General features: G+C 47.7%; 1 protein-coding gene across 1 annotated transcript in view; it reads left to right on the forward strand.

Moving 5' to 3' along the window:
• Nucleotides 1–18981, forward strand: part of SNX29 (sorting nexin 29) — a 502531-nt gene that overhangs the window by 243215 nt on the left and 240335 nt on the right. The window contains exon 14 of the mRNA XM_021698163.2: nucleotides 7186–7292. Within this exon, the coding sequence (XP_021553838.2) occupies nucleotides 7186–7292 (107 nt within the window). The remainder of the gene's footprint in view (nucleotides 1–7185; nucleotides 7293–18981) is intronic.

An 18981-nucleotide genomic window follows, 5' to 3' on the forward strand; every position in this document is an offset into this window, starting at 1 on the left:
TGCCACAGCCAGCACATGGAAAGCGGTGGATGCTGTTGTTAGGAAGACTGTTTCCTTTGCTGGAGCAACTGCGGATACCTGCTGGCTTTCGGGGTCATTGTCGCTTTACTCAGGAGGGACCTTTCTTCGTTAGAACCTTCGGGTGGCCCAGATTTCCCATCCCACCAAACCGGGGCTGCTCCTCCAGGGCCTGGCACACTGCCTTGTGTCCATCAGGACGTTCAAGGGAGCCATCTCTGAATTTAAAGTGGTTCTTTATCCTCTTTTGCCACCAGCGTCTCACACTGTTTGCATCTGGGGTCATGCTAAGCTTGTTGAAATTGAAAGCAAAACAGTAACCTTATCATACTGTTTGCCGTGCTGCTCTCCATGGTCTTTGAAGTTTTGCTTAAACCAATTTAGGCAGAAAACCCCATGTGTTCTCTGGTGCCTGCTAGCGAGGCCAGCATAGTGTCTGCTGCTTTCAGATGACTTATCACAGACACCTCCAAACAGTAATGGCAGGCTGCAAGGAGGTGAGAAACTGTGTCATGTTCGCTCAGTTTAAATGACCTGCTAAGAGTGCTAACAAACCCACAGCTTTTCTGGAACATGAAAAATAGTTCTGATTGAAAGTAAGCGTTTCTGTGCTCCCAAACACAGTTTCAGTGTCTGTTTGGATTTAAAAAGAGAAGGCTTACTGGTTGGGCCAAATTTTTCCATTTGGAGTCTAAGCTCTATAATGAGGTCGTCATGGAAATACCAGAGGAAATTGCTGACCACTCAGAGTATATGCAAGTAAACCAAGTGTAGATTTTCCTCTGAACAGTGTGGCTCTTAAGCAGATTGCCTGGGCTAATGGGACATCCTTGGCTACACAAAGGACATAGACCTCTTCCCCTTCGGCCCAGGCTTGAGACAGCCAGACGGACTTGTGAATGGAGGCCACAGTGAGATGGTGCATTTGAAGATGCATTGTGAATTCTCAAGTGCTGCATCACATAAGGCACTGTTACTGTTGAGTTTTTGTGAGCACCTGCCATACGTGGATGCAGCTCTCCAGTTTTGTTCAGCACATTAAATACGGTTCTTCTTTTTGCTTTTGGGCCTATCTCTGTGCTTTGGCTTTTTCAGTACAGCTTAAGTTCCTTATCCAAAATGGAAATACCCAACCCCATAGATGGAAGTTTCTGTCTTGTTGGGTCCTGGCAGCTACACTTGGCTCATAGTCCTTGACCAGGGCAGGCTGTGGAGGCCTGAACACTGTCTGATAACTCAGATTATGGACTGGAAATGTTAACGCTGGAACTGTAGGCTGAAGACTGCATTGCTAACCAGTTTTCAGACCTTGGGTTCCTAAATTCAGGAGCACCTGTGATTGATAGGAATACAGAACCATGTTTTCCTCTTGGGCTATTAAGTTGGCGTTCCCTCCATTTCAGTCTAATAGATCACTTGCAGGAGATGTGCATATTTAAAAAACCCCATCACCAACCTCCAGCTGGATCTGTCACAAATGTTTGTATTAGTTGGGTAGATTGGACTTTCTGAGTTCAATCACAATTGATCCTCGCCCTGCTGCTGGGTTTATTGGGGGATGTGCAGAAAGTATGGAATGGGGATGTAACATGCTATTTTTAGCTCTCAAACAACTTGATGTTACTTGGGCTTTGATTGTGCTACCTTCCTTGAAGACCCAAATGTTCCCTTGTTCCGAAGGCAGATGAAGTCTTTCTGGCTTGAAAATAAACAATTGAGACACGGTGCTTGTAAAATTTAAACTGACGAATGACTGGCCTCTCATGCCTCGCCTTGTGTTCGCCTTGCCAGTGGAGAGGTGGAAAGGTCTGACTGATGAAATGGCTCCCTTCACTTTCCTTATAACCCTTAAGCCATAGAGATAGTTCAGCCAAATCCAATTCTGTGTTTTCCTTTTCATAAATGTCATCCATGTGGAACTGTACCATCGTCCTTATGACTCCACGGCCTAACTCAGTAGTCCTACCCAGAGTGCTCTTTGAGGAAGTACCTGTTGAATGATTAAAGGTACTGTATTGTTAATCTCTTGCTGTGTAACAAATGACCCCAAAATTCAGCTGCTTAAAACAACAGACGATGACTGACTTCAGTTTGTGTGGCGGAGGAATCCCGGTGTGGCTCAGCTGCGTGTTCTGGCTCAAGGTCTCTGACAGAGTTGCGGTTGTCATCTGAAGGCTTGACGGGACGAGGATCCATGTCCCCTCGAGTGCCTGCTGGCAGACCCCAGGCTCTGGGTGGATACATCATAGGTCTCTCCGTAAGGCAGCTCCCAAGATGGCAACTGGCTTTCCTCAGTGCGTGGGTGCGGGCACCCAAGACAGAAGCCACAGTCTTGTAAAACTTGATCTCAGAAGCGACATGCCATCCCTTGTGCCACATGGTGCTCATTTGCAGTGAGTGGGTCCAGCCCATACTCAGGGGTAGAGATGATAAAACAGGGTGAATACCAGGAGGGTGGGATCCCTGGGAGCCATCTTAGAGGCTGCCTACCAGGGAGGAAAGCATGGTATAGCTGGGATTTGTTATCTATGATTTTATACATGGGGTAGAAGTTTCTGACTTGCTTGTTAAAGCTGTGGGAACTGAACCAGGGCAATGGGAGGTCAGATAGTTGCAGGGGAAGGTTGGCTGGTTAGTTTCTAAGAGACCTTTTATAAATTCATGACTGTCCAAGGTCTGTTCCCTCGTCTTGAAGGTTCAGAAGCTTATTCATGCATCTTCCTCCTGCAGTGTGGAAGATTGTGGCATGCTCTTAGATGCACCTCCGGAGGGCCTGGTATCTGAGGAGGGAAGGCCAGTGGTTGGATTTCTGAAGAGCTGTGCAGACATCAATCAGGTTGGATGGCCATATGTTTCTGATCAGCAGGATCTCCTTGTGGAGGAAGACAGCCTCACTCATGCAAAGATCAGGTCATTGGGAGCGCACCAGCAGGCCATGCTGTTCACACATCCATCACGCCTTAGATGTGTCCTAGCGCCGGGCTCTGCTAATCAGCCACATCCAGCTTCGTGCTGGGGGTGTCTGCCCTGCCTTGGCAGGCACTGCTACCGCTGGTCCAACTTGTCTAAGTGGAGCCTCCTCTCACATGCTGTTTTCTTACTTAAGATCAACTTCAGTGTTTTGTTGTTGAAATCCAGCGTTTGCACGTAGCCTTACCATGGAAGACCTGGCGCTTCTAGCCACCACACCTCTACCATTTCCCTCTCCCCACAAGCAGCTGCTTCAAACCTTTTAACGGATTGTTCTGGGAGTTACCTAACGGATTGTTCTGGGAGTTACCTTGATGCCTCTGAATAGTACGGTCTCCCGCTGCTTGTTGATTGCTCAGCTGGACGTGTTCTCCCTTGATTCCTCACTGTGGAACGGGAAGGAGAGCTTTTCCAGCCCTCCACCCCCTTAGCTCCCCTCTCCCCCCACCCCCGACCCCCAGCACAGACACGCCATCTTTCTGGTTTGATTCCTGGGCCATGAATACATTATTAGGACTCTGAAAATGCTATCCAGCTGAGCTGTAAGGTACATGATCATTATTTTCACACAACTTTAAAATTCCTTTTGAGTTAATATCTGAAAAAAAAAAAATTGGTTCGTGTTGTGTGAACTCCTTACTAACCCAAATGCAAGTGCTGTCTCATGGAGATTGCTGTATGTTAAAAACTGGGCACCTGTCCATTTGATCCTGAGACCGTCTCTCCTGCGGTGCTGGGACCCGTTGTGGCCGGAGGAAGCCTGGCTGCTCTGAGGGCCTGTTTCTTCCAGTTTGCTACTCCCACTGCTGCTCCTTTATTCAGAGAAAATTCATGTGCCATACAGTTCATGCTTAGGAAGTGCACGGTCTTCACCTCTCTCTGAATCCAGCGTGTTTCATCACCCCAAAGAGGAGCCCTATACCCATTAGCACCCCATCCCTCCTTCCTCCTGGTCCCTGGAAACCAGTAGGTGTTTTTGACATTGTGTGTAAGTGGGATCCTGCTGTCTGTGGCCTTTCGTGTCTGTCCGGGCATCTTTCCCTTTGCAGGATGCTTTCAGGGTGCAGCCGCATCTGTGATGGCTATGTGGGTTCTGTCCACTTTTTGGTTATTATTAATAATTTTCTCACTTCTGTGTTGTATCCTCTATTTCCTAGAAGCTCTGCTTTTTTCTTAGATTTCTTCTCCTGTTTTGGGTGGGGGCCAGGTTAAGATTTTTGAAAGGTGGCGTGTCTGAGGATGTTTTCACCTTCTTACCAGAGGGCTTGGCTTGGTACATAATTTAGGATGTTGACAGGATCACTTATTTGCTTTCTAGCTTGCTGTGTTGCTGTTCAGAGATGCTGTGTCATTTCTAATTGTCTATCCTTTGTGAAAGTTCTCCCTCCACTCCAAAAGGTAGTGTCCTCTTCCTCTTGTCCCTTGTGTTCTGAAATCCCCTGGGAGGTGTCTGAGCATGCCCCCCCCCCCCCCCCCCCCGCGAGGTGTGCTTAGCAAGCTCCTTCGTCCCCACATGCCTGTCTCTTGGTTCTGGGGCGTTTTCTTGAATTAAGTCTTTGATTTCCTTGTCTCTGACCCCCCCCCACACTTTCTTGGGTTCTTCTCAGATGGTAACTCTCCATTTCCTTTTTGTTATCCTTTGGCTCTGTTTTCTGGAAATTTTCTTACCTTCTCTGCTTTGTATCCAGTGTTCCATTTCTTTTGTCACAGTTTTGCTTTACAAAAGAGCTTTTTTTTTTTTTTTTTCCTTTATGTGTTCTGCTTTTTCTTCTTTTTAAATACCCCTCTGTTCCTGTTTTCAACTGTACCATCTTCTCTCTCTGGGATTATTACTGATAGTTTGCTTTTTGAGTCTTCTTTTTCCCTAACCTGGGGGTCTTTTCCTTAAAAGTTGTTTTCTCTGTCTGTTGATTCTGGTCCCTGTTTTCCATCTTAAGAGCTTGTCTCAGCTGTGAGGTGCCTTCCAGCCGGCCCCACACGAGTATAGGAGTGGGACACGGAACAGCTAATGGTGCGCAGTGCTTGGCTCCTGGTGGGGCGAGCCGGCTCTGCCATTTCACTGGAAAGCCCCTCACATGGGTCCCTTGAGGGCTTTTTCTTCAGTCTCTTAGATTCCCAGGACAATATTTTTTACTCCCTGCTTAGAGGTAGGTCTATGTTGGCTGCTGGCTTCTCTGTGAATGGGCAAAGAATGGAAGAAGTTCAGTATTATTTCTTCTATTTCCCTCTGGGTACCCCGACCTTCCCCTTGGTCTGAGCTACAGATTTACCTTCTTCAGAGAATAAACCCCTAGTTTCCTGCAGATTGCTGCTTAAACAGACTTTGTATTTCTTCACTGCCAGCCCCATGCTTATCCCCAGTTCTGGAAGTGTCTCGTATTAGCGGTTTATCAGCCGTTGGCAAGTTAATCAGGTTGATTGTTCCTCTGACCCCATTACAGCCAAGAAGGAAGCTTTCTCAGGCCTGTCACGCTCCTCACCAGTGATCTGCCTGCTTCTCAGCTTCTTGAATTTTGTCATCTGGTTTCCTCTCTCATTCTTGTTTTTCTCAAGGGTGGTGCTGCTAGAATTTTTTAAAATGGGCATTTGAATGGGACTCTGAGAGCATGTGAATGTAAATTAATGTATTCAGTCTGTCACCTTTAACTGGAAGCCCTGGAAGTTTTCTCTTAATACCTATTTCAGGTTGCGGAGGGTTACTGGGTCACCGTCTGCAGCGGTGGCTGGAGCTGTTGTGACTCCTGGGATGGGAGCATCTTCGGGTTCATTCCAGCGTGTTGGGTGTCGTCATTCAGGGCTGTGCTGCCTCTGGGGCTCGAGCTCGCTGTGGCTTAGGCAGCGGGCTGACGGCACAGATGCAGGCAGCGCAGGTGCAGGACCCCCATTTTTGCTCAGCCTTTGCCCACTTGCCCATTCTCCCCAGGCTCTCAAATCCCAGTTGCCTGGGGGCTGGCCTTCATTACCATCTGCTCCCGCCCTGGGGGGCATCCTCGACTTTGCTCTCCCGGAACACAGAACAAAATCTGCTTAGTCGATGTTTGTTTTCAGACTTTGGGGCGAATCTGTATTCCTGATACACGCCAATGGGGGATTTCCTTCCTGCCCGTGTTCCCCTGATTTTCTTGGAATTCGCCTGCTCATTCCCAGTCCTAACTTCCTGCTCTTCCCCACAAAGTGAGCATTTATGGACGTGTCCCTGAAAGGAGGAACAACACCCACTGGTATCTACTGTGCTACTAATTCTTGCATTGATCTGGAAGCCAGTCTCTTGTTAGGATGTCCTTGCATTGTCATTATGCATCGATTTCAGAGCTTTTCCCAAAGCTGCCTAGCTTCCGCTCTACATACGGTTTATAAATGGCAATTCTTAGCGGCTCTTCCTGTACTCTGACCCCCTCTGCCACTGACGTTGAGCTGTAGGCAGATGATGCTGCCCTGGGGAACTTTTTTGTTAGAGAAAAAGAAATGTGACCATGCTAAAAGACGGAAGCGCAGGCTCTTTTGTCAACGTGTTGTCTGTTTTGCCCCCGAACGGGAAGTAGTAACAAGATTATTCCCCAGACTCAGGTGCATCTGTCTCTGTGACTGTTGTTCCGTTTTTATTTTTAAAGATTTTATTTATTTATTTGACAGAGAGACAGTGAGAGAGGGAACACAAGCAGGGGGAGTGGGAGAGGGAGAAGCAGGTTTCCCGCTGAGCAGGGAGCCTGATGTGGGGCTCCATCCCAGGACCCTGGGATCATGACCTGAGCCAAAGGCAGACGCTTAACGACTGAGCCACCCAGGTGCCCCTGTTGTTCCGTTTTTTTTTTTTTTTTTTTTTTAAGATTTATTTATTTGACAGAGAGAGACACAGCGAGTGAGGGAACACAAGCAGGGGGAGTGGGAGAGGGAGAAGCAGGCCCTGCAGGGCTCAATCCCAGGACCCTCGGACCATGACCTGAGCCGAAGGCAGATGTTCAACGACTGAGCCACCCAGGCGCCCCACCATTTTTAAATACAGCTTATTATTCACTTCATTGTACTCCTGTGAAAATGTTGTGGTGTGATCCCTGGGCCAACACCCCCCCTCTCCCCCCTGCCCTAAAACGGGCTTCTCTTTGGAGAAGCCATCGGCAAGAAGAAAAAAATTTTAACTGGGAGGATAACTTTCAATTACTGCTAAAACGTTTATGGGGTTTCTTTCTTTCCCTAAAGTTGTACCAAATCTTTGGAACGTTGATGGAGAAGTTGCAGTCACCGAGCAGAAGCCGGGTGAAGTGGCCGAGGAGCTGGCGAGCTCCTACGAAAGAAAGCTCATTGAGGTAAGGCTGGAGGCCTCTGCGTTTACTCCCCGTGTTGGCTGCCCTGGGGACATTGCGGGGACAGGGCCAGCCTCTTATGCAGATGTTAGCAGCACAATCTGATGCTACTCCCCTCCCACTGCCAACAAGACAAAACACAAAATGGTAAAAGCATTGTACTTGTTGAAGAAAACTAAGAGCCGGTTCTTCAGAAATCTTAAATTAGACACTTTTGATGCCTATGGCAAGGAAATAGAGAAAACACAAATATGTCATGTTAAAAATAGGAAAAATGTACTTTTGGATTTGGAGGAGATTAAAAGCGGGAGAGACCATCACGAACAACTTTGATGCTGATAAATGTGCAAATGTGGATGACATGGACTATTTCCTAGGATAATGTTTATTATCACAATTAATTGACGATGCAGCCTACTTATCTGGAGCGCATCCAAAAACCAGAAGAAAGTTGTAAAAATAAAGGAGGTGCCCTAGGAGGTAGCAAACCTGGATGGATGGTTTCCTAGTGGTTTGTAGGAAACCTTTCAAGGAACGTACAAACAGCCCTTTGCTCTTTGTACTTCCTTAAAGCCTTCTATCTTTATGTATATCTGTATCTCTGTATCTTGGTTCCAGCGTGCGTTACTCCAATGTCACAGAAGCTGACAAAGACAGCCTAAAAAGAAACTACGGACTTGTCTCAGTTGTGCATCAATGCATAAAAATTCTAGAAAGGTATTGCCCAGTCAAACCCAGTTGTATATGAAAGGACCAATCCACGTGAAATGGGATTAATTTAGAATCTCAAGGATGACTTCATGTTAGGAAATTCATCGAGTCAGCTTACTGATAGACTACAGGCTAAACACCAGATACAGATCTTGTTTGGTACCAAATGTTCATCATCCATATCTAACGAAAATACTTTTTATTGAAGTAGAGTTGACACACAATGTTGCATTAGTTTTAGGTACACAACAGAGTAATTTAACAACTCCATGATAAATATACTCTTGATCAAGAAGAAGGGTACTTCTTTGATAGTATAAAGTGTATGTGTGTATGTGTTGTTTTTTTTTTATCAGAAATCATTAGTTACCACCATACTCAGTGGTAAAGCTGGAAGGCCAAGTTTTCAAATAGGCAACTAATAGATAAAATACATATGTGTAGGTGTGTGTATATGTTGTGGTCACGTGATATTGGTATTTATTACGAATACTGTTTTTTGTATACATACATGCATATAAGTATACGACTTTACTTGCAGTGCTTTGTGAATATTCTACAGTACATTTTATTTTTGGAGTCAGGAAAACACCGCCATTGCCATGGAGACATGCCTGACCTCAGGGTAGGTTTTAGAAGCCGGGCCCTTTGAGGAGGAGCCCCCTAGCTTATTCCTGGTTCAGGCTGACCATCTTGTGGTCTGTTTCACCTGGTTCCTAATGACCTCTAAAGAAGGGTGGTGAGAAACAGTTTGAATTCTAACTGAAGGGAGCTCAAAGGGGGGATGAGCTGGGGTCTTAGCATAATAGGCTGATAGGGCAAGAGTTATAAACCAGGGTGGAAGTGCCTGGAGGTTGGGGCAGGGACTGTCCCCTCAGGGCCTATCCTCACCCTAGTGCCCATTCTCGCAGTCTCATGCAGTGAGGTGATTGACCAGAGTTGGCTGGTGGTGGTGCCAGGTGCTGGGCCATTATTCCATTCTCAGAAAGCCTGGGTGGAGAGAGGAGAATGGGCTGTGTACCCTCAGGGTTGTGTCAGCCTGTCTGTTTGTCTCCTCTAGGACCTCAGGTCCCTGGAGGGCAGAGACCATGTCTTTTTCATCTGTGTATATTTAGCTACCATTTCTTGGCAAATGGTAAATGCTAAATAACCCTTGAATGCAAGTATTTTAAGTTCTCCTAGGACATGGATGTCTCCGGTTTGTTGAATGAAGAGCTGATGAACTAGGGAGGGTGGCAGGGTTCTTAGCAGAGTGAAAGTAGGTTGGTAGCCTGTGTTCCCTCAGGAAACCCAGGGCAAGGTGTTCAGTTGTAAGGACTTTGTCAGACCTGCACATACTTTAGAGGCTGGTGCTCATGTCCCGGGGCTCCGGTGAGCATGCTGAGCACTGGGCAGGGGTAGGAGGGGGGCAGTGTTCTACATGTAGGTTCTATCAGCTAGAAAACTGACCTGCTCATCAGTAACTCCAGCTCTGGAGGGTTCAAGAAGACTGTGGCTGGCCACTTGACCCACTGAACAAAGCACCATAGTTCATTGGTTGGGTGGGAGGTGGGGTGGTTGATGGAGTGTTTTTTGAGTCCCTGCTTTCTGCATAGGGGTTGGCAAGGACAAAGGTCCTGCACAGGGAAAGAGTTGGCAGATTCGAGGACCAGAAAGGAGACCCCAGGTTTGTCCCAGAGCAGACAGGGAGAGCGGTGGCACTGTGGCTGCTGAAGTTGGTGGGCCAGATGACAGGGCCTTGGAGGCCGTGTCGTGGCCGTGCCACCACCCGCTTTGGTGGTGACAAGAGTCTCACTGTCTCACTGCACAGACTTGAGTGATATGCAGGGAAGACGACGGCGTGATGCGAAGTTACTGTCCGGTTCACTGGGATTGTTGTTCTTGTTAGCTGTCACATCAGAGGGAGTGGCGGTTGGGGTGTAAGGATCTCTTGTCAGCCTTAACTTCCTGTCTGGTCCTCCATGACTCCCTTACCCAGTAGTAGAGCGGGTGGCTGTTGTTGAGGAGCTGAGAGAGATGTGAGCTTGAAGCAGAGATGTTCTTCTTCTGCATTTACTGCCCCAGGCTGATTTTTCATTATTTTCTGATGGCAGAGTGAGTAGCCAGTCATCTTTCCTCTGTGAGTATTAATAGCATGCCATTACGCCAAGACCTTTGCTGAACCCTTTAGGTTAGCAGTAATCAAGCACTTTACAACATTCTTTGTGATGCTCATCTGTCATTTTGTCAGTGGTTGGTTTTTACCAAGGAGTTCTAAACACATGTCGACTGGAGTAATGAAAGCATGTGGGGGAAGAGTTGATGCACTTCCTTCCGTTTCAGAAGGGCAGAAGAGGCATTTCATTTTATGTAATAGGACTATTCAAAGAACCCCCACGGTTGAATTACTCTTTTGTGATTCATCCCAATGAACAAGGAGTTCCTGAACATGCTTTCTCTAGTTGTCTCTCAGAGCCTTAAAACCACCTCGTCCACCTGCACACACATGCTGCACACGACACATGAGTGCTCAGGGACCCGACACCCACACTGCCGACAGCTCAGTACCCAAAGTCAACGTTGTAAGCTATCTTTCAGTGGCTGGAGAGCATCGGGACCAAGGTCTGGAGATGGAGAGATTGTTCTGACACCCTTGAAAACGAGAAGGAAAGCAAAATGCTGGCAGGTGTAGGTTCATCTGGCAGGGGAGAAACCTGAATATAAAAGCACGAATTACCCAACAGCCACTGCGATACGGGCAGCTAGCTGTCAGGTGCACACTTATGTCCAAGCACTGCGCTAAGGCTTACACAGAGATCAACTCACATGATCCTCAGCAGCCTTTCTCGAGGAGGATGCCGTTCCCAGATGGAGCTTTGAGAAACTGAGTAAGGTGCCCAAGATTTCTCGGCTTGGTAGGAAGCAGGGCTGGATTCGAATTATGCAGGCCATCCAGCAGCACAAACCTGTATTCTGTCTGCCTGCTCCAGAAGGCCATGCTCACGGAAGAAACCAAAGGTGGATCTGGCAGAGGAGTAGGGACCGCCCCTGGTCCCGGTGGAGAGAATGGGTGGCAGGAGGAAAACAAGCAGTAGAGAAGAGGGAGGGTGCGGCACGAGCTGTTTGCAGCAGCGCTGGGAGGGGCACACCCCACACTCTTAGTTACAGCAGAAGGGAGCCAGTGCCTCTGGGCAGGAATTACCTGCTTCCGAAGCAAATGTAATAGAACACCAGGCTGGGAGCTCCTTGAGGGAACTGTAGATGATACCTTTTTAATTGTGTATTAATTGCCTAACACGATTCCAGCGTCCAGTAGGAGCTCCATAAATATTGAACAGAACGTCAGTCTACGGAGAGGATTCAGCTGTTCAGTATAGTGTTTATAAATAAAGTGGTAGGTGTGACTTGGGAAGTCCTGGATGGAGCGTGCATAGTACGGGGCACCACTGTAGCTCAGGATAGAGGGCTAGTGGGAGATAACATGGGTTCTTTAGAGGAGGCAGACTCTTCTAACATTTAATTTCTGGAGGAGTTTTAGCCTGGAGAGTCTAGAGAGGACCTCGAGGGACAGATGGGCAATTCCAACAACTTCAGCATGTGTTTATTGAGGACCTTCTAGGTGGCCAGGCTTCATCTTCCATCCTCCTTCTCTCACGGTTTTCCCACCCCCAGGAGCAGTAGAGTTGATGGTTCTAGGAGGTGATTCATGGGAGATGTGAGTCAAAGCAGAGATGGTCCCGAAAGGGCGTTTACTTCCCTAGATTGACTTTTCCTTCTTTTTTGATGGCAGCGTCATTGATGTTTCATCAGTGGGTAGCATTAGCTCCTCATTGCCCCCCAGGCTGGTCCTTGGTCACAAACAGGAGTAAGATGCAGTGCCTGTCTTTGGGAAGCTCCCAGCCTGGGGGGTGAGGCAGGCACATCTCTTGGGATCATCAGGGAGCAGGGTTGAAGCGCAGATGTAGAGTTAGGCCTCATGGGTTCCTAAGGCCATGTCCTTAACCGTTCTGCAGAGCTCAGGCACTTTATGGGAGCTTCTAGAATATGTTCCTCCCTTTTTCTTTGGGACTGTTAGTAATGAAGCTTGGAATTTCTTCTGTAAACTTCCCATCTGTCTTGAAGATCTAGACATCAGGGGAAATGGATTTCTTGTCACCAAGGGTTTTGAAGATAAAAAGATAACGGACATGTCCAAGAAAGATCTAAGATTCTTCTTCTTTTAAGTACGATTCCTTTGGTTTAGACTCTCCTGTAGAGATTTTCCCATTCTTCTCCAGCCATTGTTGTCAAGAAAAATGTAAAATGCTGATGGCATTTGGACTTTGATCCCGCATCTCTTCAGCCTGCCTTCTACAGCCTTGTGGCTTGACGAGCACACCTGTCCCCATCCGACAGACTGCGTGCAGATTTGTCGCTTACTGCCCCGTGTTCTGGGGGCGGGGGGCGGGTGGTGCTCCTATCCTCTCTAAGCCTCCGTTTCTCCATCAGTAAAATGCAGCTAAGGATACATGCTGGCAGGGTTACTTTGAGGATCGAATATTAAGAATCTAGTTCAGTGCCTGTAGCAGACAGGAGGTAATTTTGTGTCTTCTTTCCTCCCTTTGGATGATGTTGATGATGATTATTATTATTTGAATGACCCCTCACCACAGCTTGCTCTGTTGCGGGGAGTAAATCCCAGTTCTCGGCCCTTCTTTGGCCCAGGGGCAGAGGTGTGCCTGAGCCAAGGCCAACAGGACTGTTAGTCCTGCGTGGACAGCAGCAGTATGCGGGAGGGCTGTTCATTCAGTAGCAGCCTCCTGCTTACTCCTGTGGTTCCTGCTGAACTTGCCGGAGCTGTTCTGGTTCCAGTCCCTTCTCTGAGCCAGTTTCTCCCACTTCTCTGTTTACAGGAATTATTTTTTTGTTAGGTTAGAATCTGTTTCTTTTACTAATGTCCAAAGTACCCTAGCTCATAGGAAGCTTTATTTATACAGTTGACCCTTGAACAACATGGGCTTGAACTGTGTGGGTCCACTTATATTGGGGATTTTTTCAATAAATACAGTATAGTACTGTAAAGGTATTTTTCTCAACATTTTCTTTTCTTCAGATTACTTTAAGTATACAGTACATGTAACATACACAACACGTGTTAGTTGACTCTGTTCTTGATGAGGCTTCTGGTCAAGAGTAGGCTATTAAGTTTTGGGGGAGTCAAAAGTCACATGCGGATTTTTGATGGTGCAGAGGTTGTACCCCGAACCTCCACATTGTTCAAGGGTCAAGTGTGTGTGTGTGTGTGTGAGAGAGAGAGAGAATATGATCAGTAGATGATGCCATTTCCCCTTCTGTCGTCTGCTCCCAGGGCTCCTTTACCACCTGCCTTCTTTGTACCTAAGTTTTGACTTAGAGCCGCGCACCCCCGCTGTCAGTTGCCTGTGGGTCCCGTGCTTGAGTACTGCCAGTCCATCCTCTGCAAACAGATCTTCACTTCCTCCCATGTGTCAGGACTGAGCTAGCTGTTGATTGATTTTTCAAATTACAGGATACTTATCATTTACTGTATGAGTGTAGTTAGTCCCTGAATTTTTGCTCATGGGTGAAATAAATGGTATATTAGCAACATTTATTCTCCTTATAATGGCAGGTTACTATTAATGGAAAAGTAAGCTCAAGCTGGTAAAAAACACATTCATAATCACATGCTGTAGATAACTGTGAATGTGATCATCATTTCAATAAAATGTCGAAGTTCCTGAGGCAGCCAGGACCTTGGGAGCAGTAATACCACCAGCACTTGCTTCATAAGTTGGCACCAGAAGTATCCAGCACGCTTGATGTATCTGAGAGTCATTTTTATGCAAAAGAAAGATGAGCTTTTAAATAAAGTATTATATTCCATGTAAGGACTCGGGATAAAGAACTCTGGGTTGAGATCTACATTAAACTGATGCCCAAAATGAGAAGAGTGGTGTGACTTTGTTTTTATTTTATTTTTTATTTTTTAAAGATTTTATTTATTTTTATTTGAGAGAGAGAATGAGAGACAGCACGAGAGGGAAGAGGGTCAGAGGGAGAAGCAGACCCCCCCGCTGAGCAGGGAGCCCGATGTGGGACTCGATCCCAGGACTCCAGGATCATGACCTGAGCCGAAGGCAGTCGCTTAACCAACTGAGCCACCCAGGCGCCCTGTTTTTATTATTTTAGTCACAAGATGCTGAGTGATGGAGAGCAGGCTCTCACCTCCTTGGGAGGGGGAAAGATGTTTTCTCAGGAAGCAAAACAGTTGAAGGGCTTGTTAGGTATGAGTGAAAACTGGTGAGGAGTTGGGGTAGGTGTAATTCTCACTAAAGCATGAACGACTAACAAGACTAAACCTCCAAGGACTTCTTAAAATCTTTTTATTATGGAAAAGTCAAAACATGTGCAAAGCCAGAACAGCCTAATGAGCCTCTGTACTCCTTACCTCTCTTCACCAATTAGGTGTAACTGTTGACCATTCTTGCTTCATCTTGATCCCAGTCTACTCCCTAGTCTGTCACGGTATTTTGAAGCAAACCCAGTTTCATTCCTAAGTATTTCAGAATATATTTGTAAAAGCTAAGAGCTCTTAAAAAAAAAAAAAAAAAAACCCCAAACAAACCCACACAGTACCATTAAAAAGTCTTATAAAGGAGGCCTCTGCCGGTCCCGGTGAATCTCAGATGGAAATATCAGATAAAGGGACTTCTTCGAACAGGGCACCTTTCAGGGAGCCCCTTGCTTTTACAGATCCCCCTTCCCAGGGGAGAAGGAACCTTAACCTCTAGGTCATGCCAGGTGGCCTAGCTCAGGTCGTCTCTTCTTCTCTATTCTGCCCTTGGCTTGGCTCATACACTGATTCCAGTTGGTTTTTACCATAGCCCTGTCACCAACACAGCTGCCCTGGCCCTTGGGGGTTGAGGAATTTGGAGATGAGGAGGAGTGATGACAGCTCGCAAGTTCTCCCTGGCGCCATGGGTTTCCAGACCTCCCGTGTGCTGTTGTTGATGAGTGAACTCCTTCCCTCATGATGTTCTCAGGAGAGGCAGGCTGCCTCCCACAGGTGGCTCCATCAGTGTTTTTTTTATTATTATTTTTTAAAGATTTTATTTATTTATTTGAGAGAGAGAATGAGATAGAGCATGAGAGGGGGGAGGGTCAGAGGGAGAAGCCGACTCCCTGCTGAGCAGGGAGCCCGATGCGGGACTTGATCCTGGGACTCCAGGATCATGACCTGAGCCGAAGGCAGTCGCTTAACCAACTGAGCCACCCAGGCGCCCTCCATCAGTGTTTTTTTTAAAGGATATTCTTACTGTGGACACTTGAAGTATATATAAGAGTAGACAGAACAACATACAAGTTTCCACGAACCCATCACCCAACTTAAACCTCCATGAACTCACGGCTAGTCTTGCTTCACCCGTACATCTTTCTACTTTCCAGCTTCTCACAGTATGGGAAGCCAATCCTTTGGGATGTATCTCAAATAAAACATAAGGGTCCTTTATTTTTTAAAAGGAAAACACCCTATAATATCGCTATCATACCTACAAGCCAGCAATAATTCCTTAATATCATCAAGTATCTGCTGAGTGTTCAAATTTTCAGTCCAGACAGATGTTTGTGTAAGGTCCAAATGGGGTCCATCCACGCATTGTGATTGGCTCATAGACCCCTGTAGTCTCTCTCAATCTACAGGACCTGCATCTTCCCCAGACCCTTTTCTTCTTTACTTGTAATTTATTAGTTGCAGAAACTGGAGAATTTCTCCCATCAGTGTTTTTTGAGGGTTTATAATGTACCTTGATTTTTCAAATTATAGGATGTTTATCATTTACTGTGTGAGTGTAGTTATTCCCTGAATTTTTGCTCATGAGTGAAATAAATGGCGTACCAGCAACATTCATTCTCATTTTGATGGCAGGTTACTATTAATGGGAAGTAAGTTCCAGCATAAAGCTGGTACACTCTGTGATCTTGGGCTTTTGGTGACATTTATGTACAGAAAAGCAACCAGCAAACAATGGTGATGATAGCAGTTAGCATACACTGAGGGCTTGCTCTTGTTTCTAGGCCATGTGCTGATGGATCATCGCATGTTTGGTGCATCCTTACAGATGAGGAAACTGGAGGCTTAGAAGACCCCTCTCCAAGGTCACAGGGCTTGCGCGTGTAGAGCTAGCATGCAGCCCTGGCCAGCTGACTCCTGAGCCAGCGTGTTCGCCACGACGCCTCCTGTGGCCTGGTCAGAAACCGGAACCAGGCCTTCCTGGCTGGCAGGCTGTCACTTAGCTCTGAGTGACAAGCACGCCAGCCATGAGTTTGTCAGACCTGGGGGACTTATGGAAGGGAGAAGGAGGGATAATAGAAATAAATTCTAACTGACACACACGGTCCCCGATGTAAGCCTTCGCGACATGAACAAACCCGAGTGTCTCGTGCCCATCAGATGGCTCCAGTCTGCCCGTGTGTGTGTAGGTTGTCCACCTGGTGCACCAAAGGAGAAGTTCCGCTTTTCTCAGCGCCCCTGCTCACCCGCAGACCTTCCTTCCTCCCTCTGTCCCTCTGGCCTTTTGGTCACACATTGCTCTGGGAGGGGCATGTCCAGCCTCAGGTGACACTGGTGTTCCTCTTGTGGCATGCACCTGCTCCAGACTCGTTAGCCTCTGTCTTTGCCCGTCTTCTGATCTCTCTGGTAGATCTTTGGATCTCTTGTTTCCCATTTCAAGGTGGACTCGCCTCCCTCTGGTGATGGTGCTACGGGCCCTGCTGTTGGCTCAGTGTCTCCACCCTGCATGTTCCATTTGGCTTCCAATTCTCTTAAAGTCTCATTTCCGCCTGTGTCTCTGATCTGGGAGCCTGGAAGACTTGACAACGAACAGATGAACTTCCTTAAACACCAAGGAAAATGATCCACTAGTCCTTTCTGGGCAGTAGATAAAAATAGTTGTAATTAGGGTGGCTGCTTTTTAGCTTTTCAGACCCACGCTATTTTGGGCCTGTTTTATATTTGCTTTCCTCTTCTAAAGTGGGAAGTGGCTTCTTGAAGCTACTTCTGGGTCTCAGAAAGAATTGTCTTTATAGCAGTGGGTATGGGAGGTGTTGTCCTGTTGGGGTTAGGTTCAGTGTTGAGAATGTGCCAGGTGAAGGCACAGGAGTGTCCCAGCCTACCCGTAACATCTACATGTTGTAGATGTTAGTTGTCACTAGCAGATGGAGCTCTAGCAGCTGGGGGGACGGGATGGAGGCTGAGGGCTGAGACCGGGAGGAGGAAGGCATTGACTTTAATCCTCAAGGTTGGCATGGTGAAAAACAGCCCAGTCGGTCCAGACCACTTTTCTGCATAAAACTTGAACGGCTCACCTTTGCACTTAGATTCATGGGAACGTGACCCATTTTTTATATTTAATATAAGACACTGCATGTTCGAGCTCTTTGCCTCCCTCTTCAGACACAGGTCTCCCCTCCTTCCCGGTTTGTTTCTGTTCCCAGATGCACGTATTCTTTCCAGGCCTGCCCACGGACTGGTCTTTACATGGATCCCTGTTCTTTCTCCATCTTCCCTCCCCGTTTTCCCCGGCTGCTGCCTTTGATCCTTGAGCTGTCCCCCCACAAGCTTTCCCCGGTCACCCCGCCGCCCTGCAAGGCTAGTTTCGGTTCCTCGGGGGGGCCTTGTTGCAGCCCGTGTCCCCGCTCCCGGTCCCGTCAGTGCTGTGTTGCTGCGGCCTGTCCTGTCTGTGTCTTTGTTGCCCTCATTCCCCCTCGTTTGTTCACGGTTGTAGTCCTGGCGTGGGCCGTGATCCCTGCCACCTGGCTGGTGCTTAGTGCACAGAGGAGTCTTGGGCTGCAGGTGGTAGTGACTGTGCTGTGTGTTTATCAGGCCTGTCTCACTGCTCTCTTCTGGGACCAAGACGACGGGGTGTTTCCCCACATCCCTTGTGGTCAGGTCTGGACCCCTGTGGGTGCTGCTGGCTGCTGGGCTATCAGCGGAGTTGATGATGTCATCCAAGAAGAGGGGGTGTGATGTGAATTAATTCTCATTTCTCCTGCCGTGGTGGCCTTGGAAGCAGTATGTTCCGTGTGGGCTAGCTATAGGATGACACCAGCTTGGAGGTGCTGCCCGGTTGTCCTGCTGGGGCCACTACAGGCTGGGTGACAGCAGGAGCAGGCCGAGGTGTGTTCAGTCTCAGACTGTCAGGGTTTGCCTGTCACTGCATCAGAGCCCTGCCCACCCTGACTGTCCCCAGAAAGAGAAGTCCTTGCCCCAAGGGACTGTGTGGCTTTAGGTGTGGCTGAATTGGGGGCTGTGAGCTGTGATATCAGGCTCCTCTTGTACTCTCTGGCTCCTGCCTCTGTCGTTTCTGGGTTGCCTCATCTTCAGTGCCCCTGCAGCCCCCTGCCCCCTCGCCCCAGTCACACGAGGCTGTGATAACTCCTGGATAAATGTCCTTCTGCCAGGTACACATTCAGAGGACAAAGCAAGAGTCTGTTTGCATTCCCGACAAGAGCCTTGAGCTGACTCTGATAGAGCCGGCTTAGATCCCAGTGTCCCTTTTCAGCCAACCACAGGGTCTCCTTCATGGGCTAGGCTGAGGGGGGGCCCCATTCACACATGTAGAATGAAGGCGGGGGGGGGGGGCAAGTGAAAACTTGCTAGAGGCCATTGCTAGACAGGAAGTGGGTGCCAGAGAGGCGGATGCTGGCACCAACGTCAGTGCTCAGTCAGGTTTTGAATGAACGTATGAAAGAATGAATGACTGAGCGCCAGACGAGTTGACACATGGATGCATAAACCCTCGTTCTTGCCTGAGGGGCTCACAGCCTACTAGGGGTGTAAAACTGTAATTTCCAGCAGCAAGGGGTCAGTGAAACCAAAAGACGGAATACAGAGAAGAGGGGGTTAGCTTTGAGATCCGGTAGTGGAGGGTATGTGGTTTGGCGTATTCTAGAGAAGAGACTCCACAACTCTTTATTTCTAAGCTGGGTTTTAAAGGCAGAG

The sequence above is a fragment of the Neomonachus schauinslandi genome, chromosome 5 (genome assembly GCF_002201575.2).
Source record: "Neomonachus schauinslandi chromosome 5, ASM220157v2, whole genome shotgun sequence".
Taxonomy (NCBI): domain Eukaryota; kingdom Metazoa; phylum Chordata; class Mammalia; order Carnivora; family Phocidae; genus Neomonachus; species Neomonachus schauinslandi.